Source organism: Glossina fuscipes, unplaced genomic scaffold, assembly GCF_014805625.2.
Source record: "Glossina fuscipes isolate IAEA_lab_2018 unplaced genomic scaffold, Yale_Gfus_2 2, whole genome shotgun sequence".
NCBI lineage: Eukaryota > Metazoa > Arthropoda > Insecta > Diptera > Glossinidae > Glossina > Glossina fuscipes.
In genome coordinates this window covers 11,902,023-11,928,733 of record NW_023998416.1, presented here as the reverse complement: position 1 = coordinate 11,928,733, position 26,711 = coordinate 11,902,023, and the positions used below count along the sequence as shown (strand labels likewise).

At 35.0% G+C, this 26,711-nt stretch overlaps 1 protein-coding gene across 1 annotated transcript; it reads right to left on the bottom strand.

The window, feature by feature from the left end:
• Positions 1 to 215: 215 nt before the first annotated feature.
• LOC119632913 (laminin subunit alpha-1) lies at positions 216 to 26,711 on the bottom strand. Its single transcript, XM_038026067.1, has 13 exons — positions 25,545 to 26,711; positions 8,443 to 9,802; positions 8,119 to 8,374; positions 7,660 to 8,056; positions 6,537 to 7,566; positions 6,285 to 6,481; positions 5,000 to 6,219; positions 4,496 to 4,929; positions 3,770 to 4,421; positions 2,385 to 3,003; positions 1,695 to 1,828; positions 1,400 to 1,628; positions 216 to 482 (listed from the first exon to the last, which is right to left on the bottom strand). Exons 1-13 carry the CDS (start codon positions 26,653 to 26,655, stop codon positions 322 to 324), a joined length of 7,800 nt encoding a protein of 2,599 aa, XP_037881995.1. The 5' UTR covers positions 26,656 to 26,711; the 3' UTR covers positions 216 to 321.

The window sequence follows — 26,711 nt, the reverse complement described above, 5'->3', positions numbered from 1 at the left end:
TAAACACACTAAAGGAGAATCTTATTTTAATCATGATCGTTTCACTATAATTTGCTTCGTTCGGTCTTAATTTCCTATATTTACACAAGCTCGCACAGTCGTAGTCCTAACATCATAAGCGTAACACACATGAATATATATATATATATATATATATATATACATATATATATATACATATATATGAATAAGTATAATACATTAAATATATGGCATTAAATTATCTTAAGTTCGTTTAACATCACAATTTTGTTGTTTTCAAAGAGTTATTATTGTACACAATACAAAGTATAAAATTTGGCATACCTGTTGTTAAATTTCTCAACTGTCTGCATTATTACCAGTTACTAAACATTCGCTTAATAATACATTATGTAAATTATCCATATCGATCCAGTCGCGCCGTTCATTACGTATGGAAACATTGCGTATGCAACCTTTAAAGTTTTCTCGTGTTAGCAGAGAACCACTGGAAGCAATTTCTTGAAAAAGAAAAGTTAAATTACAAAGTATGTAAAAAAAAAAAGCGAGAGAGAGAGAGAGGGAGAAAGAAAATTCTCTTTGGCTGGATCTTTAAGACTTTTCAAGCTTAAAAGTGTAAAGGAATAGAAAACTAAGTGCTACCGAATGACCCTTCTATTATGCTTATGACATTTAAAAATGCATATCAGATACCTCGTGATACCTTACACCACCGGTGGTAAGTTTGTGCTTTGTGTTTTGTATGTCACATCCAGACATACATACATTGGCTTTTATTAAAAGTGATGGATTCAGAAACACTTTCTGAATCGATTTCAATATGTCGGTCCGTCCACCTGTTTGATGTCTGCCGATATATATTTGCAGTTCGCAGTTTCTAAGATAATTTAACGAAATTTAGTGCCTTGGTTTGGGCTTGAAATTAGCTCGATTGAATTTTTTATGTCTCTAACGTAGCGCCTTTTGACCCATTCGATGACGTTAATTATAAATTGTGCCCTTGAAATTTTTAATTGCACTTTAATATGGTCGTGGATTAAATAAGTTAGTAAAGTAAAGCAAAAAATAACCTTTCAAAGGATTTCAAAAAATTACAGTTTGAAGAAGATTCTCCCTACACAGATCCCTGAGTAATGGTATTTCGGTGTAGTAAATTGATGTGAAAAATTTGGGTTTATTCGTCCGATGGTTTGAATTTTTACTTCTACAACCGAGCCTACGAAAGGGAGGAAACGGGAAAATGGTTTAATATTCAATATTTGGCAGTGAAAAGCTGCCAACTTTTTGACAGATGAGCCTTTAACTTCGCCTGAATGAAAAGTGTACAATGTACAAGATGTTGCGATCGATTTTCAACACATAATCATGATGTAATTTTTGCAACATAAACGAAATTTGTTGTCTCTTTGCAACTTACCTGGTATACCGCCTATGTAAAGAGGTGATTTAGTTTGTACTTTTCCCACTGTTCTCTGGGGCGATACCGCCATTATTGCAGGCATTTGATCTATGCGCAAAGCTATCTGTTCATCATCGTATAAAGCAGATATATTATGCCATTTATTGTTACACAATGTATACTTATGGGGTAGTAAAGATTCAACACGGAAAGGGTTTCCATCACCCAAATCGCAAGAAAATACAATCTAGGAAACATTATTTTTTAATTAAAGTTTTAAAACGAGAATTGATTCATATAAACAAATGCCTACATTTCCATTGAAAAGTTCCAAAGATAAAGCAGGAAAACCGGTAGGCTCAGATATGCTTAAGAGAATACCCGACAACTCAGATGTACGAAATTCCATTTCAAGTTCCAAATATTTACCAACATGAAAATTTTTTTCTATTCAGAATGTAAATAAGTAACAAGGAGGAAAACGACGAACATTACATTTTGCGAAATTCAATTACATGGAGACATCAACAGCACTTGAACGAATTTCAGAGCTCACAGCCATATATTATCAATAAAATCTGAAAACGTTTTGTCTCCGATAATACCTCACTGTTCACACAAGCGGTATATAATAACCGAAGTAAAGATAAATGATATTCGACTATCATAGCGACAATGTATGGCTCCTTTTATTGAAAATGTTTTCTCTAAGCAATCAATATAAGATATTCTTGCAATTCCCTTCAAAATAGCCGGAACTAGCTTTACTTTACTGATATTACGCCATGAGCACTGACAGAGTTACGCTATTGCTTAGAAATTGCTCCCGCATCTACTTATTGATCTCTTAAGAGATTTTCTTAATACAACGTAAAAAGACAACAACAACTTGAGTGCAGCTTTTGCACTAGCAATATGCCAATGTAATTAAAAGAAGCTCTTTCCCTCATTTGAAACTCTGCAAGTGCTGTAGATGCCTTTCAAGTTTGAAAGCACAACTTACTATATACGGCATAGGCGTCACCAGGAAAGTAGGAACCTCGTTCTACTTTCGGGAAGCATTGACCTACATGTAAATGTTTCCCAGGCTTTGCCAAGTCCTGTGTACTGTTACCTATGAGAAAACGCCGTAAGCAACCCTTAAACGGTTCTAATTTCATTAGAAGTTCAGTAGGCATTTTCGGTGGATTCTCCGGCAAACCACCAACAAGAACATGATGTGAAGCTGCAATTTTCTTTGGTATTTTCATTTGCGCGGATGTTTTTTGATCTGTACGACCAATCTCTACCGACATGGTGACCTTACGATCTTGACATTGCAGTGTAACATGATGCCATTCCCCATCATTTAATTTGGCATGGAGAGGTAACTCTTCACGACGTCGACCGCGCACAATCAATAATAAATGACCGTCTTTAAGAACCAAAGCTAAATAATGCTTATGCTTCTCTTTAAGGCCAGGCGCTAAAAATATCAATCCGTTCGGATAAAAGGAACGAAAATCGAAAGAAATTTGAAAATTCTTTTGCCAATAGTTGCGATAGACACCCTGCAATTGTGCATAACTATACGGTTCATCACCAAATTTGAAAGCGTTCGGTTCATACGAATAGCTGCCAACCTGTAAACAATGTAGAAGTTTTCCAAAGATAAATTAGCGAAAAACAACACTTTCGAAATGCTGGAAACAAATTTATGAAAATCATTCGTGAGAATGATATCATTGTCTCATTTCATTACCTTTTTGTGTTAGTTTGAGCTTTTTTCCTTTTAAATTATGTATATATTAAAACCAATGAGTGATCATGTTAATTTTGATGCAAAGTATAAAGAAACAACAAATCGCTTGATCAGTTTTTGATTTTAATAAAATTATGTTTTATTAAACGAAAAGGATATTTTAAAAAATTTAGAATAAATTTAAGAAAAACTATGTTTCTCTGTCTCGTGTGGTCTATGAAAATGAATGAAAGAATACATTAATTATGAGAATTATATATAAAAAGCTAAAACACCCACAAAAAGCAATGTGATGATGAATGGGTTAAATGCAATTTCGTTAACGTATGTATTTATGATAATATTTACAAAAACATTTATATAACTACGTAAAATTGATTTTAGCCAAGACCACAACCTTTAGAGCCGTACATACATCACATTAATTACATTGATGATAAAATATGAATAAAACTTAATTAACTAATTGTTAATATTGCCATTTAAGGTTTGCTTAAGAACAAGTTATCGACTGACAAATTTTTTTATTTAGTTTGTTGACGCCCTTATGATTATATTAAAAACGTTTTCTTAAATACGCATCACTATAGTTAGCGACTTCCTCCACAGAATTTATATTAAAGTCTTAATTAAAATTTACAACTCACCCTCTTACATCCTTCTGGTGCGGCCGTAAAACTTTTACCAATCATCGGTTCTGTCTTTAAGAGAATGTCATTTAATCCATTTACACTACCCATAATTGGACCGTTGCGTCCTATTTGAACATTAGCAAATCTTACAGCCTGATTAAAGTTTAAGGTACGATTATTAAAAACAACGTCGCGTAATGCCCCCTCTAATTTTGTAAAGGTCGGAGCCAAAGGTATATATTCTTCATAAGAGGGAGCACCGCCTATATATAAGCCGCCAGCATCACGCGGCATACCTACAACAGTTGGCGAGCCCATCAAATTTTTGCTGTCTTGTGGCTCATCATCAACAATTAGCTCAAATTTTCGACCATTCTTAAGCAAATTGACCAAATGAAATTCACCGTCATTTAAAGTAACGTTCGATAGTAATTTTATCAGGCTTCGACCGGAATTAATCCACACGTGGAGGTGGCCACCAATTAAACTAACGGAATAATTGCCTTTAATATCTTTACTGTCGTAATCATCTTGAACTTCGGGCGGATAGGCGGCAAGCATTAGCAAGCAATCCTTCTGTAAAGTACGAAAGACGAATGCAGTGCTCGCACGTTTGCGTAAAGACTGAGAAGGCATCTCCAAGTAACCTTGACCTATAAATCCAGCTCTAAAAGAGAGAAAAAAGGTAATTAAAAAAAAACAAAAAAAAAAAAAAATATAACACTTTAAGCCCAAACATACTTGGTAATCATTTCCTTACAAGCCGGCTCTACGCCATAAAATGTGGAACTTTCCAGAGGATCATAAGTTTCCCCATTGACTTGCACATCCATCATACAACCTAGGAATGGATTATCAGCCCCAGGTGCTTTCGAGGTACCCGAAGTAAAGCCAGGCGGCACACCACCTAGATAGTAAATCGGTTTCGAAAGATCAGGTAGCATGTGACTCTTGATAGGCACTGTAGGTGAACCGGTTATAGGTCTTTCGTTATTTACTCGTAATATGCTATTTTCTGTACCCCGTTTGGGCACAAATTCGCGAGCCGCTTCAATTCTAACCCATTTCCCGATATTATACTTATTGGTGGTATTAATTTCCAATTTCGATTCATCGCCATAATCTATGCGAAACAAAATACGACCTCGACTGAGAGTAACTGATACAGAGCGATTCTACAAATATAGGTAACAATGGTATAATTATATAATTTCGTGCTGTGCTTGTTGGGCACGGCTAACTTACATTCTTTTCATCAACCGCTAAAAAAAGCAAAGCGTTCTCATCTAACGTTTTGAAAGTCATTTGCAAAGCAAACAAATTCTTGCGATAGGGTCGTGGTCGAAATTTTTTCACTTCCGCGTAGCCGATACCGTTGAAATGTCTAGCTACCGACGACGAAGTAGATTCCTCGGCTCCAATCATTGCACCTGTGCATTTCCCATCGCTGCTCGCAAAATTCCAAAGACCCACTGGTTTGTCATCAATCTCTACCTTGTGGATCACCACATTTAATCCCGAACTAAATGGCAAATCTTTTGTGCGTATAAAATTTGGATAACCTCCTATATATGTGCGTTCTTCAGGAGTTTGAAAGAATCGAGTAAATTCCAAGTCAGAAGAACCGATAACCGGATTTTGAGGTATGAGCCTGCCATAATTACTCATGCGTCTGACCAGCAAAGTCCCTACATTAAGCGTACGATTGGCTTCAATGTGATACCAGGCGTCATCTTCTTGAAGTTCCCGAGTTTGCACTTCCAAAGGATGTGTTATAATTGCTGTCGAACCACCCAAATTCCACAATAATCTAACGCGACGCTTGAAAAGATCCAGAGCTATATACCGACCGTCCATGCCTTGAAGATATAGGAGAGGCGAGTTACCGTTGCGGTTGGTTAAAGCAAAACTTATCTTAATATTATTTGAAGTTGTTAAACCATAGGAAACGGGCAGAAAAGATTTCGTGCATCGAACGTCTCCAGACTGCACCGATATCTTAATTCCTTCAGCTGCGTGTTTCGCTTTGGCAACTATATCACGTAGCTCTTGCAACTGCAGACCCATCGTATTATTCCACTCATCAAATCCTGCACGTTCTTTAGAAGCTTGCTGTTCAATATATGACAAGGAAATGTTCGCCAAACGTATGTTCGTTTTAGTTAGCGAAATATTTTCCTCGGCCATACCCAATTTGATTTCCCAGTCTGGCTCCAATAAAAACATTGTGTCACGCAAATTCAAAATATTTCGATGCAAATCATGAGTGCGCCGTGACACCACGCGCATATCTTCACTAATTTTTATGGCAATGTCTAAGCTTTCAGAAGCTATTTTACGGGCCCGAGAACGCTGTAAAGGCTGCACTTGCGACGATATGTTGTTAGTACGTACTCCAGCTTCCATTATACGTGATTTAATGGCTTCTACCTTATCTTCATGAGACTTTAAACGTTGTTTCAAAGCTAAAGGTTGATTAACATCACAATCTGAGAGAATTTTTCTGCTTATATTCATCTAAAGCCTTTACCTTTTGTATCTTTTATTTCCTGCATTGCATCATTCTTTAAAACATTAGATTTCTCTAAAGACATTTTGGCCCGCTCAATTACGGAGATATGCATTTTCGGATACAATTTATTCTCGGCCGCGTACACTCTTTCTTTAGCCTCGAGAGAAGCTTGACGGGCGGCTTCTATAGCGTCCGAGATGTTTTTATGAGCCGAACTTTTTTCAAAAATTATTCAATAACTTTTCTATTTTGAAAAAAAAGCTTACTTACCTAGCTAACATAGCTATACGCGCACCATTTCTGGTGGGTTGAAATTGTCTTGCATATTCATTAGACCTTTCCCACAAACGTACAGCGTGCTTCTCGGACTTGGGTAGCCAGTGTTTACGTACTTCACGGTATACAGTCTCAATCTCATCCAAGCTATTGTTCAACATATTTCTCAGTTTAGCTGTTTTATCTAATATTCCACTCACTTGCTCTAAACGCTCCACGTTCAATTCAATTACCACTTCAGTTTGTGGTCTAACATTTTGTTGCAGTTTGTCTTCCACATTCATATTTAGTTCTTTGATTTGTGCATAATCGTCTAAAGCTAAAGTTTTCAAATTTCTTATATGTTCCAAAATGTCGTCTATCTCAGTTTGTTTGTCTACTGTACGATCAGCTTGTAGACGCATATCAGAAAGACGAAAATTTGTGTGGTTCAGGTCGCGCCAAAACATTTCAACTTTAGCCTTTTGATCGTAAGCTGAATCGGACGCATTGCCGAAACGGTAGAAGTAATGCCAAGCACAAGAAGTCGCCGTACGAATTGTTTCCAACGAATTGCTATGTTGTTTCACCGAGTCCAAATAGAAACGGGCTTGCTGAAGAGCTATCGGTAAACTCAAATGATAAGCTTCCGAGCCATAATTATCAAGTCTAGTGACACTCTCTAAAATTCCAGCCTTCAAGGCTTCTATGTCTACATAGAGTACAGTAGCATCGCGAAGAAGAATAGAAATTGCTTCAGAACGTTTCTGGGCGGTAGCTAATGTTTTACGGTTTTGAAATTTTTGATTTTCGGCATGAGCATCTAATTTAACCAAAGCTTCAGTATCGTAATTCATCAACAATACACGGGCATCATTAAAGTCGTGATACCGTACGTTTAAGGCATTAAACTGCTCTTCGTATTCTTCAACTTTTAGGTAAGGGGCGGGTATACCAGTTAAATCCATGTTATGTAAGCCGCGTCGCAGCTTATGATCTATCAACTGTATGTAATCCAATAACAGTAAGGTGCAATTATCGCATACTACATTTCGTAACGCAAGTAACACAAGAGAAATATAGAGAGGCATGGATAATAAGAGTGCTTATTAGGACTTCTTTACAAGCTTAAACTTACATCTACAGCCATTTTCTTCCAGATGGTACCGATTTGCTAAACATTTATCACATTTAAGGCCTGTAACTCCATTTTTACAAAAGCACTGACCCGTTAAAGAATCACAACCGTCCCTACTTACGCCTTCTAAGTGACAGTTGCAAGGCTCACAAGTACTATTCAGAGAAAACATTGGATTGCCAAAATACCCAGGACGGCATCGGTCACAAAGTTTACCAGTATAACCAGGACGACATATACAACTAATTTCTCCTTGCCAGACTGTGCAACCACGAGCGAAATTGCGACTAGTTTCAGGGCAAGGGCAAGGTTGGCAACCATGTATTGATGCAGGATCACCATAATAACCATCAGCACATTGCTCGCAATGGCGTCCTCCTGAATTGTTTTGACAACTCTAAAGCACAAAGCTTTATTTAAATCGAAAAGTTTTTCTTTGTTTTTCCTCCGTAAACATACCATGCATTCACCTGTTTCGCGATCACATATTGAACTGCGGCCATTGCATTGACAGGGTGCCGCCCGTCCAATTAGATCTTCAATAAAGCTGGTGTCTGTTTCCGTAATGTTGCGCCATCTATAAAATCCCTGACTCGGATCTTGACAAGATAGACCATCGTAACGTTTCGGACAAATACATTTTTCTACACCTTTTGCTATCATACTGGTGGATCCATGAACATAAATAGCCGTATCCATGTGAACATTTTGTAATCTTTTTCGAAAAATTTTTATTGAGACCTCTTTATAATTCATACATCATACTCGACATCATATACTTACATAACCTCCGTAAAATCAGCGAAACAGGAACCTCTAATAAATATATGCTTAACATTTTGTAGAGCAGCCATCATGATTGGCCTATCTACTATTTGTCCATTGTGATGTAATTTCCAATAGGACTCGTGTAAAGTTACCTTATGCGTTATATTTCGCGAATATTCAAAACTGTCATATTCGTAGAAGTCCAAAATCAGCTTTTTATGAGCATGTAACTGGACCAAAGGATATCTAAACAATACTTTCCGCTCCAAAGGAGTATTTGCCCCCTCCGTTAGTAAGGTAAAATAAAGATTACCACCGTAACTATTGGTGCGATCACCATAGAATTGAGGAGGCAGTTGAAAGTAGAGAGGATAGTACAAATTGGTGTAGCTACCAATGCTTACATTTCCCGTAGATTTCGGTACCAAATTCAAACCATTTACATGTTGAATATCCGCATCTTCTCGATACATATTACTACCGGCCATCTGTACCACCACTATGTATTCAAATTCCGAGGTAGTAATATGTGAACTATGCAAATACTGAACACTAAGATTTCGTGATTCGGCCATGCGCACATGACCCCACGACCAGTCGCTTTGATCACACTCAGCTGATCGACCAAAACAATAACACCTCGTGCAACCTTCGGGATTCAAAGAGGATAACCCGAATGTGGATTGCATACAGGTGTCACATTTTAAGCCCACCACCAAACTTTTGCAAGGACATTGTCCATTGGCGTCACAAGCTATTAAGCCGTCCGTGCGAATAAATGAACCGTCTATATCACAGTTGCAGCGTCGGCACTCCGGATAACCGAAATAACCCACAGCGCAAGTATCGCATTGTCGGCCGGCGTAACCTTCCCGGCACTGACATTGTCCCGCAGAGGGTTCACACAATTGGCCTATTGATCCAATATGATCACAAAGGCACTCGCGACAACCGAGACGAACTTGCCAACCCCAAGTACCCGGCATACACTGAGTGCAACCCAAACCTTTAGTATTCTGTGGACACACACATCGTCCATTTAAAGCGTCGCAGACTTGACCCTCCCCTGGACAAGGAGTACAGCGTTGACAACCTTCACCAGAGAAACCAAAAAACCCGTCCGTACACTCATTACACCGTTGGCCACCTACTCCAATTTTGCAATCACACTGACCTGTCCATGGATTGCATTCGTGACTCCTTGAACCAGCCGCATCGCAAAGACAATCAAGACAACCGACATTTTGTGTTAGATTCCAATGACCAGACTTGCATTTATCACAACGCCGTCCGGTAACATTATTTAAACATTGACACTGGCCACTACGTTTGTCACAGACATTTGAGAGTGATCCAAGAGAATTGCATTGACATTCTGCAAGTTGAAAAATCAATTTTTTATTAGAAATTTATTTTAAAAAATTGGGAAAAAAATTGAATTTAAAAAGTTTTTAATCAATTGTTGAAACTTCTTCTTTAAATATTTCACATAAATTCCTCTGCATATACTGGTTTTGCTAGAATATACCGATCATATTAAGTCTTCTTGGTTTAACGACTTTTGTGTGGCAATTCCCAAAGTCCGAAAAATTAAGACACAATGGTGATATTTGAAAATATGCGAAATTTTTCCGTCACTTCAGAAAATTACCGTAAAAAGTGGACTACATCTGCCCGCAACGTGCAAAAATCTGGAGCAATTTCGAAAAAAACGTTATGTTTAAAGAATTTTTTAGTTTAGTGGTAAACCATTGGGCCAATTTAAGAGTAGTAGATCCTCATCTTCGATAGAAGATATTTACGCCTCTTTTTAAATCGTAGTAAGATTGTAGTAAGATCGCGCATCCATCCGCGAATGCTTCTTTACGTTTTGGGTATTTAGCTGACGTCCGCCAATATGCGTATTTTTTCACATTTATTACAAGAGCCTTACGAAAGACTAACCAATTCTTTTACATCCAATATTTCGTAATTAAGATTCATAATGACATGCTGGTGTTTGTAGGGTCCATATTAGAGCCTTCAAACGAAATTTTTGTTCATACCTTACGCGTGTTCATACCTTAACTTATAACTTATCTATGAAATAATTCCAATCAAGAATCAATCCGGAAGAATATCTTATTTCGTAAGGCCGGTTGTTTCCATTTTGAATTACATTGTGAGTTACTCAATACAATAAATATATTAAAACATAATCTTAAGCTTATTAGAAAAGGTTCCTACGTACGTAGCGCTAACCATTCTTAACATCGTTAGGCCTATTTTCTAGCTTGGAATGTAGTAGGGTTATTAATAATCATTAAAAACAAAGTCATTACATGAAACTTCTCTATTAATTAAAACCAAGTTAGGCAAAAAGAGAATCCTGGTACATCAGGGTAGAGTATGGACAATCAAAAACATCCCTGCAATGATTGAATTAAAAAAATGACAGAGGAAGTGAAGATAAATTCGAATTTAACAAGCAAAGACACCCACCAACTCCCTTAACAGAGCTCTTTTAAACGGTCTAATAGAACTCGATAATCGACCTAAAGAAACTCTGTTCAGCAGCTAACACGAATAGAAGGTTCGCATTGGAAAATTTTTCGCGTCCAAATTAGGAAACCTAAGATATTTTTGAGGGCCCCTCATAAACCTATATGAAAATAGTATGCAAACAACCTGAGCACATTCAACTTTTGCTTTCCGGAACTATTTTTAAAAAACTTTAGAAATTTGGTAGGCAAGTATAAAGCGCCTAAATTATCCACCCGCAGCTACTTTTGCAAAATTGTCGTGTGTTAAACGTCTCCTTTTATCAAATAAACAAGCTGCAGCAAAACCAGGTGAGAACTTTAGAGTGTCCCAAGAAAGTAACTTCAAGAATATATAACGAAATCCTTGGAAATAAAAATACAGGCAACAAGTAACCTAACGGTTTTTACCTTTATTGAATTTAAAAAAAATATATAAATATATGCCATTAACTTTCGCGTTGTCACGTTAACGTTAACTTGTGAAGGAATCGATTCCAGATTTGGTCGATTTTTCAAATTTTATTGATAAATAAAATCGTTAATCGACGCGTTCTACCTTCAATATGACTTATATATGTTTGAATTACATTGCTTTAGTTTAAGTAAACAACTTTACTAACAGTATTTAAAAATTAAAATAACAATAAAATTTTCTCAAAGAACGCCAACAACTTGACCTTTACACCTACACAAAAAAAAAAAATTCTTTTTTTTTCCGAAATTTAAATACAAAATACATCGTGCCGCACTAAAAGTAGACAACAACAAAAAAAAAAAAAAGTTCATTTACTCTTCATTTGCCAACATAAACATAAACATGTCAAAAAAGCGAAAGTCTGATAAATGTATTAGAAGAAACAGCATGAGCTGCTTTTTTCTTCTACTTCCAAGCAACCCACCGAGTCGATCACGTTTTTGGCCAAACCAAGAAGAAATAGAAAGAAAAATGTACCAGACATTAAAAAAAATAAAATAAAAATAAAAAATAAAAATATAATAATAAGAAGAAAATTGCAACAATAACAACAACGACAGTTGAAGGAACTCTTATTGAGTGTGTATGGGCAGCAGCAACGAGTGGCGAATATGTTGCAATGTGCGAATTGACGAGGAGACCAGAAAAAGAAAGAAAGGCAGCAGCACACGGCAAATGCATTTGCGGTGCTTAACTTGAATTCATTTGCATATGACAACGTTGTGCAGAATAAAAAATAAAAATTAAAAAAAAAAAAGAAAAAAAAAAAAAGCAACAAAAAAACGACAACAGGTACACGACGACAAACGACGGATCAGACAGGCATAAAAAGTGAGGCAGGCGTAAGTGTGTCGCTCAAAAATATATATATATATATATATATATATATATATCTACATATATATATGTATGTAAATATATACATGAATGAAATTGTCGGTTACTGTGACTGGGCAGCAGTTAGTTAGTGGCGTCTGAAAAACTAACCGTAAATAAAAAAAAACATTTAGGCCTCAGAAAGACTACTAACAAAAACAACGATAACAAAGCGGACAAAAGACGCCAAATTGACTGAGGCTTTATCGAATGAGCCAACTTTAAAAAAGCGGGCTTTCAACTATAAAAATGAAATAAAAACAAAAACAGATAGACAACATTTTTGAATGGGTCTCAATTATTGATGGTAAAGTATACTGGCTAACTTAATACAGGCAATGTAGGCGCTATAAAAAGTTTCATTTTGATGAAATGGATAGAAAAAAAATGAAACAAAAATGAAACAAAAACAGTTGTTCAGTCATTTCTAAACAAACAAGAAAGCAGTTATATGGTATAACTTTCGGCCAAACGTTCGTCATATTCGTAAGCTATGAACGAATATATATTGGTTAGGTATTTGATGAAAGAGCTTAATTTCAAGACATAAAATAAAAATAAAAAACTTTGCTTCAATAGGACAGAAGCAATATAAAGCACAAATACTTGAAAAATATTTTCTCTTCCGTTTTCCTTAATGCATGCATTTATGTACAAGTGAAAAAGTGATAAATAAAATTTCGAAAAGTATAAAATTGCAAAAGACCTAACACATTAAAAGTTAGGTTTGAACACACCAACGTTATTAGCATAAGTTTAAAATGAAGCGTCGTAACAGGAGACTAGAGTTGTAATAAACTTTTGGCAGACGATTTCAATGTACTCACAAACTCACACAACGCTTAAATTCATAAAAATCGTCATAAACTAGTCCGTCAAGAAAGCACGCATATATATATATAAGCTCATAAACGACGACATAAACAATTGTTGTTAGCATAAAAAAGAAAAAAAAGCATCCAATCGTTTGTAGGCAAAACTGTTTATAAGTAAAAAAACCAACATCATTCATCCGACAAGAAACCATTCAAGCCGAACACACATAAGCCACCACAAGCATGAGCAACAAGAGTAACCAGTCTGGTCACAACAATGCCAACAACAATAACAGCAACTATTTTGCATATATATATATATATGTATCAATGTTATTTTTCTGGCGTTTACTTTATTTGCTTCATATTTTTTTTTGTCTTTCTTTTTTTTATTTTTTTTTCTTTTTAAATATATTTGAGCAAATAATCAGAAAACGGAAAACTTAAGACCACATAAACAACGGAAACTCAAATTCAGACTTTTAGTGGGTCGTAAGTAAACAACAACAGCAAATAACAAAATAGTTAGTGTTCGCCTACATTCACCATGAATTAAGCACGTCGTACTCATAAAATTACAACGAAACTTATAACTAAACCACCAACACATACATCAGATTTCATTCATAAAAATTTTTAACGGTAAATAAAATAGAATCGTTTGAATGACGTCTGCTATTTTCTGTGCATACAGGCTCTCTCTTCGCTAATTAAACTTCAAATATTATTTCTAATAACGCTTTAATCATCAACGACAATATTATTTTTAGATAATAGATCGATTTCTTATTTTTATTTTCATTTTTCAATGTTTTCGTTGCATCATTGAACTTCAAACAATATCCCATATTACTTTTCTCTGTGTTACGTCTTCCAAATAAACTCATAAAGCGTGCGGTTTTTGTCATATCATTTGTAACACGCCCTAAAAATTCTGCCTATAGTTTCATTTTTTCTTAATTTTCATATCCTTATAATGACAAGAGTTGTGTTGATTAGATGAGATAAAAATATATTGTTCAGCTTTTGCTATTGTAGGCGATGCGGTGGAAAACGATTCGCAGAAAACTTCTTTTCATATAAATATCATAACATTTTTTTTTTGGATTTAACCAAATACATTACATTATAGTGGAACGCCGCCCACCATTAAATACTCTACACCACTTTGCTTAATACATCAGTTACTCATATAACGACTTTTCAAAGAGAGGATGGGAAGTGCTCGAAAAGGCGGCCCAATTCGAATCATTTTCAATAGCATTCGTCCTTGTGTCAAAACATAATCCAATATCGTAAAATTTCCATCGATAGGTTGGAAAAGAGAGAATAAAAAGGACAGATGGATAAACAAGCTTAGAATGATATTCTAAATCAATCGATATAATAAGAGATGGGTCTAACTCAAATTCTTCTGAGTGTTGCATACTGCATGCACAAGTAGTCATATTGGATATAAAGACGAAAAGAATGCTTTTTTCAATTCATTCATTCAGTAACGGTCGGGGTAAAGTGTAGCCAAAATCTGCTTTTGTGTTATGTTATATTAATTTTTGTCGTTTTTGCTTTTCATAAAAATCAAGTTTATCAGCATATATATTTTAGCCTGGCGGATGCAGTAAGCGCCGCATTATGTACTGTTATTTCTACTTATCGTTAAATGTTATTGAGCTCCATTCGCTACTGAAAGATATAATAACTTTATCACTCCATGCGAAAAGCAATTAAACAAATTGCAATATGCACGTGACCGATCTTAGTCTATGCAACTAGGTGCGTAATTTAGATTTAAAAAGATTTAATTCCAAAACGGATTTAAATCCGCATTTCAAAGTAACACGAATTACATATTACATGTAAGTGCTAAAGAGCAATATCAATTGATCCAATCCAATAAAAATATCGTTAAAGTAATTAATAATTTGCACTAATTTGCCAAAACGAGTTTTGTAGAAGTCAAGCGCCGAGAAAAGAATTAACTTTGAAATTGAATCGTTTGTTAGAAGCGTAACTAACTTAAACGCGCGCATGACGATCAGTTCAGAAAAACTCTACTCCGAAAAGCATCATTAAAACAAAAAGAAAAAGAAAAAGAGCGGGTAACAAATGATTCGTCTTGAGCTGAATAAAAGCTTTTTCGTTTATATTATTTGTGATTATGGTATTTATGGTAAAAAAGATTGTATGAAGTTCGATTTTCATTTTTAATTAATCGTTTTTTAATTATCGATTCGGTTGTATGTGAACAACTAACTAACTGGAAATATTTTAAATATTTTAATTGGTTGCTATTTAATACAACAATTATAATTTTCGAACATAATGACACAAATTCTTTTAATTGAACATTTTATCAATAATAAAAATATTTAATTAATTTTACTACAATTAAGACAAGCATTAGTTAATATAATTAAAATTCCTATAAAAAATTATATTTGATATTTAATAATAGAGTAAAAGGAGATAATTGACCAAAAGGAGTTAATTTCCAAGTGCATCCCTTCTCAATTTTCATTCCACTAGATTTGTACAGTGAACGTTAAAACGTTTAAAAAAAGTGGGAAAACAAACACTTCACTTCAAGTATTGTCCACCAATATTTATCCCACACCTGCTTGACAGTTTCTGGTTGCCACACCGAAAGCAAATTTTCGTAAGAATTGGCGCGCTATCCAGCAAATGTGTACCTTATTAATACAAGTAAGCAGAAGAACTCGAGTTTAGTGACGAAGCTAGCGCTTCTCAGTAAAATGCTTCCAATACACTGCCAAACGGTTTTGCGGTACGGATGGCTGGGCGGGTGTCATGCAAAAAACGATCTTTTGTTATCTCAATTGCTTTCTGAAGAGTGAAAGGCTTAATTGTTGTTATCAACTCTTTTACGAGGCTAATAGCTAATAATAGACCACACTCTTCACACCAAACGCAAAATCTGGCCGTCCTGTCAAAACTACTCAGTTCCGTAATCGATGTGATTGTTGCAGGTAGACCTACGCACGAAGCTTTCTGGCTGGGTTTTTCAACATAGACTACTTTTGGCCTCGTTCAGGCAAAAACAATGCTCTTTGCCGATATAAAACCCCACGTTATCGTAGGAGATTTTCTTGTTGGGAAAGGTATTCGTATTGCGGCCGCTTATTATTGCCAAATATCCAATTTATTAAGAAACCCCTGTATGTCCTCTGATCTTATGGCAATCTGAGGGCAAATTCCGGTTTGATATTTACATAACTTGTAAACATTATTTAGCGAAATTTGGGTAGATTGATCGTGACGTATTTTAAAAAAAAAAACTTTTAACCTGTTCTATAAACCTTATACCGAACTTTTGACGACAACCGCCTCAAACTAATGCGTAAGAGTTGGAAAGTGTATGGGTTGTCAAAGCCTCACGTAGTCAATCCAAAACATGTTTTGGCCATAAGTAATATTTAGGCGAAGTTTTAGTTCAATACTGAGCGCGGAAGTTCACCACCCACATTAAAGTGCAACCACATGTTGTCTTGTTATATAAGAATAGAATGTGCGGAGGAGATCATCGCTTATATCTATCAAATAGTTACAGTAATAGCCAAACAGACACGAATTTTTCATTTAACTATTGCATGATGCTTATAACGACAGCAAGTCTCTAATTAACGTTTACATTGTAATTCCTATTATAAAATAAGTATTTGTAAATATTTACTTTAAAAGAGATAATTTCAATTGCACGCTAAGGTTAAAAAGAGACTTTTTTCATGGTGATCATGCCAATCATGAAAGGTTTCACTAAACCAGAACTGCAAGATTATTCGATGTAAAGAAAATTTCATGATTTTTTAGTTTAAAAATAACCGCAACGTTTATTTACAATAGGAGGCGAGCGCGCTGGAAAAGAAAGAGAAGAAAAAGCACAAATACGCCTTTTAAAGAAACTAACAAATGACCCAATTTCGTTGGTACACACCTTCTTCTCGTCTTTAGACAGTCAAGGCAACGACTACCATTTGATGAGTTTATATCTTAATTGGAAAATCTGTTATAGACTATTAATGAAGCTGAATAGAGACCACCCTAAAGTAAACTAAGCGAAACTAAACAACAGTAACGACAACAGTCGCTACATTGAAAGGAAATTGTAATTAATACAAAACCAATTTCTTTTTTCATTGGTTTTCTATTATTTTATTTCAATTTGAAAATGGATAAAAGAGACAAAAAAAAAAAAACATTATTAGAAGAATTCGGTTTTATCGGGCGCCAGAGTTCATTACAAACCAATGCTGTGTACAAAAAGAAATGGTAAAGTCTTAATTGTAAAGCGAATTGAAGTGCTAGAAAGGCGTTCACCACATGCAAGCGGCATTGGGAAGCTTTTAAGTGTAGACAGGCAACAAAAGACGCGCGGTAGCTTTAGCTATTTTCTTGCTCTCTACCGACCGATTAATCTTTGCAGTCACTTTTCAACTATCATCTTACATCTATGTTTACATTGTTCCAATTATACGCTGCTATCGATTGTCTGTCTACGCTGCTGAATGGAAGAATTCAATCTTTTAGCTTTAAAGCAATACACGATTAAATTGTTCACTTGCGTGTATAAATGATGAGCCAGTTCAACAAGTGATAGCAAAGAAAGTTATTGTCAAAGAATTCCAATCTATTCAAAATGTTATTACTACATATAATATTATTGCTAAGCATAGTGTTATCTTAAACATAAAAACAAAAAAAAAAAAAAAACATATTTCGAAAGATTTTCGACAAAAATTTTCGTTTATACCCAGCTGCACGGTAATAAAATGAAAAACGTTTCTCTCCATACCTTGTGAGTCCAATTATGTTAAAATGCATTTATCCCCCCTGACGATTTTTAATATCTTACTTGCAATGTTTTCCTTTAAGTTATATAATATGTCGAAAATATAAGTAAGTGATTTCTTTAAAAAAAAAAAAAAGATCCAAATCGCATATCTTGGTAAAAACTCTTTGGTCGGAGTACATTCTCCTTCCAAACGCCATGTAGCTCGTTTAATCGGTGTTACTTTTTAAGGCTAGATACTAACCATTCATTAGACAATTCATTAGGTTAAGTTTGTAAACTAAAGATTTGATCACAATAAAAAGGGTAGTAGTTGTGATTGAAATCATTATATTTGTGGGATCTTGTCGGACTCGAAAAAATTATCGTTTTCCGTTTATCAGTTTCAATTGTTTTTCTTTTTTTTCCAATGTTAAAAGATAATGTTTGACACGGCACTTCCTTGAAAGCGCATCAAGATAAACAATATTGTTTTAGCAGCCGCATAATCGAGTAGATGAGACTCGCAAATATAAAGTCGGGGTTCATGAGTTTAAATTTCAGTGCCATTTGGACACATCTGGTCGTGGTCGTACCTAGAGCGAATGTTCAGTCCGTAAAAACACAACACTTACTGATTCGTCGCGCACCAGCTAGGCTATGATCCCTCCCTATCTCTTTCGCTCTCCTAAGAAAAAAGCGTCAAATATTGGTATAATTTATAGCTTTTCGTCTACTGTGGGCAATTAATGACTCTTTTCAAACTTGACGTGTGGCTATCAACAACAACAGCGGATACACTGACGAATGTAAATCAACTCACCTGGGTCAAGAATATGTATAACATACTTGATCTTGGTCGCATACTAAATGCTACAAAAAGTTGCATTAGCGCGAAAATGCTTACATTTTGCAATTTTCGAGTGAAAAAGCGGAAAGCACTGCCTATGCCAAGAAAAACGTACTAGCGTTTAAGCTTAAGATATGTTATCGAGTGTAACAGTTTGTAAATGGTTTGGTCATCGTTGTGGAAAAGCTGTACGCGGTTGACTCTGACCTTCCAGTCTTACCAACAATGTTAAATACTAAGATATTAATGTTAAATAAATCAAAAAAGTCGAAAGTCTCAAGTTACTGAGGATGGAAAAAGTGGGAAAATGGGAGAAAGACACTTGAAAAAATTGTAATCGTGGAAAAGCGGATAACCACAAATACTACATTACAAGCTTTCAGAACGTGAGTAAACGATTGATTCTAATCGATACTCTCAGCAGTTAACCGGCTTAAATAATTTAAAAAAACCGGCAAGAATTGATGAATGAAAACGGTGCTGTCTTCCAAGGCACAAACCTCTTGGGGAAAATTAGGAAACCTCGATTAGGAACTGTTGACGCATCCACTACAGACTAGTTTCGATTTGTGTCGTGCTTTCGAAAAAAGTAACGTGCAAAACACTTGCCCGAATATTTCGCTAAGGCTCATCCAAGAGATCTTTGAATCTCAACAAACATCTCAGAAGGTTTCAAGGTCTGAATGGTTGGTTATCTTAGCGAAATATTTGACGGTTATTTCATATTACGTCTGCACAACTACACAAATCGATAAACTAAGCGTAGTAGGTGAAGTGCCTCCCAGCTTGTAAGATCGATGCCTTACATCTTCAAAATTTTTATTTCCACTAAAAAGTGCATTCAAATGTATTTTGAAAACTTTCTGCTCTTTTCCATTTAGTTTCTTAAGGGTATTAAAATCGAATGTAAAACTGATCTACTGAAACTAATACAATACAGACCCAGTGATCTGTAACAGTGCTTGTTCCACAATTGTCTTCCAAAAGATGTTCCTTTAGAGAGGATCATTTGTAATATCGAGAATAGTGCTTTAGAAATTCCATAATATTTCTGGATGATCGCCAAATTTTTCTCGTATCGGATATCTATACATGCTCACCAATTGCCAATGACGTCTAGCAACAGAGGTATTCATAATTAAAAAAGAAGTGACTTTAAATGTCATATGCTCAAAGTTAACTTTCAAAATGGGAACAACTTTCTTGCTTAATCAAATTTAAATACAATAATCATGCTGTAGCAGATACGTTTGACTGAAGGAAAAAAAGGTGTGCTACTTTGATCTTTAGAATAGAAAAAGCAAAAACCTATTAAGTTATTGGAAATTTGGATAAATTATCGAAAATGTAAACATACAAGAAACTACATATATATATATAATTGGAACTAGGTAAACAAATTCACGCCTGAATTAGCAAAAAGTTTAAATAAACATTATTACGAGAAGTTGTTTATATGTTTATATGTGCGTGTACTGAGAAACTCAATTAGAGAAAACATGAATTTGGTTGAAGCAATTTTCTGATTTATGTTAGTGTGTATGTTTCTTACCGCATAATTAAATTTTGTTTAGCTAAATAAAGCTAACAATCAATCCATCCTGCCCGGATAGCGTTGTGCGGAGAGTGGGTTATTTCTTAGCATTTATTTTAATAGGCAATGTTTCTTCGAAAACGCTATAGTTGAATGAATTTCTTTCCTTTTGTTTTGTTTTTTTTCTTTGTTATATAGATTTCCGTATCTATACCGATGCATCTTAATAGTTTCAACTTAAATATGCGCTTTCGCAAAAGCATTTTAGCAAAAAGAGTAGCATTTCTGTGGACATAATCGTTCAACTGAACATAGGTTCAAAGTTTCGATAATGTTAATTAGGGCGGAAGATATAGGACATAAGGACTTACTCAGGTAAAATGCGTGTGAAAAATCAAGCACGTACGGTCATTTGAAATAAACATAGATTTTACGATGAGCATAAATGGCATCAAGCAAATATGAAACCGGAATTTGCTCGTAGGAAGACCTGTACATCAAACCATATCATCGACGCCACTTTGTGTTGTTGTTGACTTCGGACCAAATTTTGGCAGCTCACAAACAATACAAGGTACATACACCAAAATAGTTTGTAATAACGACAAGTCTTTATTGTAAGCTCCCGACTGCGTACTAGTCGTGTGGTTCGAGTCCTTCGGATTGCGACTTGCACGCCCTAACTAAACAAACTTTTGGATCGTATGAAGATGAGAAGAAAAGAGCTCAATGGATGCTTGGCGCCAAAAGGAAATGATTTTTAAAAACGGGAAAATCAAGACAAAAGCATACCATTGCGATAGACCAATGGATTTTTAAGAAACCTACTCCTTCAATTTGCAAGGGTGGACAACATCTTACAATTAATCATATATTTCGCGGATGACAAATCTTGCCCGCTTTCCGTGTGTCTAACCCTATCGAGATCTTGGAAATACCTGAACAACTCAATCTCAATAAAATATTTGACTTTATTGAAGCGACGCGAGCCTTAGTTGCTGGTGCTCATCCTACTTTGCAGTTTTACAATTTATTTGCTACCAATAAGCCTGGTTTATGGTCATTCGAAAAGGGTGTTAACAGGCGGTTCACTCGACAGTGACAAAAAAGCTATAAAACACAACAAAAATGCATGTATGTGTCGTATTCGCTACGGTATGCATATAATTTATCTGGTCTAATAACAACAACTAAAACAAACACCGACATTATTGAGTGGAAAACAATTATCGGTTTAAGCGTCATGCAAATCAAATTATCAAGTAACCATTAAATTAACGCTTTTACGTTAACATCAATGGATACACAAAACAACACCAACAACAAGAGAAACAATAGCAGCAATAATAGCAATAATAATAATAATAATAATAAAAAAAAAAAAAAAACGTGAAACTTAAACAAACTTTAACTATGGCAAGGTATTTTTTTCCTTCTTAAAATTGACATCGATTTTCTGAATGAAGTGTTGTTGAGACAATTGAAGCACATATCTAGTGAAACTTACTGTCTCTCTCCTGTTCACTTTACGGTATCTAAATATTTAAGAGACATGGGGCAGGGACACTAATTAGCACAAGTGAGCAATGACAAGCAAAACAATGCAAGGTAACTGTTTTATGGCCATAATACAAAAGAGCCAACTTGTATATATATATATATATATATATAAACAACACAAACCAAAAACTGGGTGCGTTTCGTCATGGAATAGAAAAACTTAAAAAATCGTTTATGTGTTAAACATTTTGATCCGTTCAACATCTAAATGATTATTAACAGACAAATTGTAATTGAAAATTGTTTTACAAAATAACCGATAAATTATTGAAATATTTTTTTTTTTTTTTTTTTTTTTTTCAGTTAAATCTTTGAAAAGGTAAATGCTTGTTAAGCGTAACAAGTTTAAATTTAATACATTAATCACTTTGATAACTTATTTAATAGATATTGTGAACATATCTAGCGCACGGTATATAGATTTAAGCGTGAACGGTAACAGTTCTAAAACTAATTGCACCTTTTTTTTTTTCTTACTCTGTTCTTTTATCCACTGCTAGAACTTAAGTATTATAATTAATTATACGTACCACTTGCCTTACAAGGGTGTATTAAGTTTGTGCAGATGAAAGGAATTGAGTTAGACCCTCTCTCTGTTATACCGATCGATTCGGAATCACTTTCTGGATCGATTTACGCCTGTCTATCCGACTGTCCGTCTATTCATCCTGTTTTTTCGCTTTCAAAAGTCTGCAGATTTTAAAACATTTCAAATCATCTTTTGGACACCTTTCTATACAAAGCCTAAAGAAATCATTGTAAGAATGAGTGTAAGGTGTGGTAGGCTAGTTAACGGTGGACCGTGGCCCACTTTTTTTAAAGTATGTGAAACGCTTGAGTTTATGTTTAGACCAAGTTCCTTCGCTAAAAATTAAACAACCGAAGACCTGAAAAATGGCATCTATTCTCAGCATGAGATGTATCTTGTAAAAAATAAAACAAACTACCAAAGCATTTGAAAGAATTGATTTTCATGAATTTTATTAAAAGTTATTGCAAATAGATTGAAGATTACACATTAGCGTCTATCGCAACGAAAATACTAGAACATGCAAATAAAGGGAGGAGAAAAGGTGCACAAATTAGCTGCACGTCTTTCTGGGAATATATGATACCTTCTCCCCTTCCATTTTTCTATAGGGATTAAACAGTAAAGTTGTCTTTCTTTTGATCGACAAACGATAAGTGAAAAGACAAGAAACTTATTAACCTCTCGCATTATGTGAGTGATTGTCTGTTATGACAGAGGGTGACAAAACCGAACCTTATTCGACTAAACCGCGGTCTCCGAAGGCACTTGAAGTGCAAAGTTCTTTAATTTGATTCTGAAGAAAGGATCCTGGCGTTTTATCGAGAGCGCTATTGGAAAGAAGCAGCTCTCGGAAAGAATCACTTGAAATTACTGTTAGATGAAGAAAATGTGCAACAGTTTTAATATTCACAATAATAAAAAGCCTATTAATGGAACTGCGAAGTGAATGCGAAAGAAAAAGGGGAAATGAAAAGCGGAAAAGCAATACAAAAGAAAGTAGAAGCCGTGAAGAGCTAGTACAGCATGCAAAAGAGTGGGAAAACACCCGAGGTGAGACCTTCGCATAGACAGAGTTCTCCGCAACGCCATGTGCGCCATGGAAGGAACGATTAACATCAACAATAGAACTTTCATGTCCACAATGTCCATGTTTGAGGACACACATTGGTATTTGTTCATATTCAAAATTTTCCGCGGATTCGAGCTCCGTTTTGTAGTCAGCTGTTTTCAAATGATTGCAAACCGCCACGTGGTTGATGTTTAGTGCCTGCGCTATTCCCTGACAGATTGCGTGACGGTCCTGCTCCACCAGTTGCATAATTTCATCGATTTTTTTAGATGCATCTTTGACATCCAAATTTCCGCAGTGGAATCTAGCAAACCACTCCTGGATCCTTCATTCACTCTTATCATTCTCTCTTCACAACAAAAAAAGGCATCACTTAGCGTATTTCTTCAGGTAGTTCACTCATTTTCAAATCAATATAACTTTTTACACGAACAAAGAATTGGCAAATCATCTGCACAGAAAATATAAGGTAAAATAACAGCTTTTAAGCCCACCTTGCCCGATATATAGGCGTTAACGCTATCCGGCAAAAAAAACCGCGGAGAATTTTCAATATAAGCCAATATTACCAGTTACTCCAACGAAGCGAGCAAGTTATCAAATATTAGTTTCGATGCATGTAATTACCTCTAGGATAAGTGGAAGATCGGGCAAAACAGACCTCGCTAAGATAAAACCTGCCGAAGAAGAAGAAGAACTTCATTACATTTTCGAACTATGCATTAATGAAAATCTCGACTTAGAGAACAACTTGTATTTCATAAAAAAAAAAATAGTCTTCAGCCCCTAATGAATAAAATAATAACTACACGATCTCTCTTTAAGAAAAAATGTGAAAAGTGTATATAAAAACCACAAGGGTATGAAGAGAGGGGTTATATTTATTTATTTATTTATTCCACTTATAAAAGAAACTCAACTAAAACGGTATTGGTATACATGTCCTCTACTTAAATATAATCTCTTCATACTATCCTTTTTTTATTTTTTATTATCGATTAAAAGAGATTTAAAGTTTCTTTTTTCTTACGACTTCATTATAGTGAAAGGTATATTAATATGTTAAGTATTTGATGAAAGCTCGAATCTCATTTTTTTTTTTTTTGTAATGAACTCAAATGCCTTGTGTACTATTCTCCTAATGTATAATTGTAATGTTTTCAATTTTCTATCAATATTTTTTGTCAAATAATTTCTTACAGACATTTTTCCAGTTTTCAAACGCCTTGTCAGCGTAAAAGTATGACTAAATAACACTTATGGCACGAGACACAACGGGTGATATACACATCGGTGATATACATATCGGCGATAAGAGCTAAAGCAAAGCAAATCCAAAAAAAAACAAATAAATTTTAGGATAATAAAGTCAAGCCTTCTTCTATATATATTTATATTCAAAGTATAATTTATTTCGAAAGTATTAACCTTCGAATCTTGTTCGACTTTCTCAAGCAATTTTAATCGAATCTAATTAGAGTTTTTAAATGTTCACAAAATTTGCGGACAGAGTTCGCGATTCGTGCGGTGGCGTTTACTTTGGTCGTATCTATAATGCCGCCAGGCTTCTAGGACACCACCTCCCTTCCTATCTACTCTTCTTCCCTCATTTCATGCTACACGAGTAATGAACAAGCCCTAACTGAATGATCATATTACAAAAAAAATAGATAAATAAATAAATATTAGATGAAGTTACGGAACCGTTCGTTGCAAGTAAAAAATCACTTTTCCTTAGATTTTATTGCAATTGTTTTAGTCCAGTTTTGCTTTAACCGCTTTATATGTAAGCAAAAATATTTATATACACACCAACTGCCCACTTTAACAGACAGTTAACAGGTTTTCCATGTACACATATATCTCTGTGAAATGATGGCAACACTATACATATGTTTGCTATAATTTGGTTTTTTTCGCATTTCAAATATTATGTGGGCTTAAAATGTCTCATGTCTTCGATACATGAATTAATTGCATTAAGTGACAAAAATTGTGAAAATAATTTTTTAAAATTAATTTTCAATTTTTTTAACAACATTTCCCTATATTTATATAAATAATTACATCATAATAGTTGTGTCAATTAGTTCCTTACCCCTTTGACGATGTGGCCTTGTTGGTGCTGCGGTAGCAGGTATAACACGGTGTGTAACTAGTCGCACATTTGGCGGACATGGTATGGCGCCGATATTACGATATAGTACAATATCCGTGTTACCCTGGATGATGACATGCTCTTTATTCGTCGTTTCATATAACGGAGACTGCGGATAATCTACACGATGAACGTTAGTAGAATTTAAACCGATATAGTGTTTAATTTGCGTTGTAGTCGTAGGACCTATGCTACCATTTCTATGATATTCATGATCTATCGAGGTGGTAACACGAACCGTCGATGACGGTATAGAGAGCGTTTGTTGTTGCTTCTGCTCGTGACGATGATAAGAGCGATTACTAAACGAGAATTGATGTTGATTTTGTATCATATGATTATTTTGTTGCGATGATAATAGTTGATGATGATGATGATGATGATGCTGATGATGCTGATGATGATGGGATCTTGTAGGCGTTGATATAAAATTACTAATCTTTGGTTGTAAAACTTGGGTAGAATTTTTTTGAGTCGACAACACAGGTCGCATATATTTACGACGTTTACCTTTATAACGTTGTTGCAGCGAGACCGGTCTTACGCGGACCGTATGATTGTTACCTATCGAAGTTGACGCAAATGTGTGCTGTTTGCGTCTTAGTTTGCGTCTTTGCAATGTATCGTTATTAGTTTGCGATTTATTTTGTACAATTTCATTTTGTTGCCGCCGATTAAAACTGTTCTGATGATTAATACTTCGTGTGGTTATATTACTTTTCAAAGAGTTATTATCACCTTTACTACTGCTAGTATTATTGTTATTATTATTATTATTATTATTTATTGTTGTTGAATTTGTTGTTGCCACTGTTGTTGCTGCTGCTGCTGCTGCTGCTGTTGTTGTTACAGAAGAGGCCTCACTTGCGAAACGAATGATATTTAAATGTTGCAAAATATGCAACATGCAGGCGAACAACACAAATATTTTTAGAATTTTATTATGATAGATGTCATGGATAAGCGTTAATTTTCTTTTGCGACGTTTTTGTAAACATTTCAAAGGTACTTTTGTTGCCATACCGACAATACGCGCTTGAATTAATAGCATTTTTTCTTTCTTTTCAATTCTCCTTTCAATAATTTATTTGCTTTTTTATTTTTTTT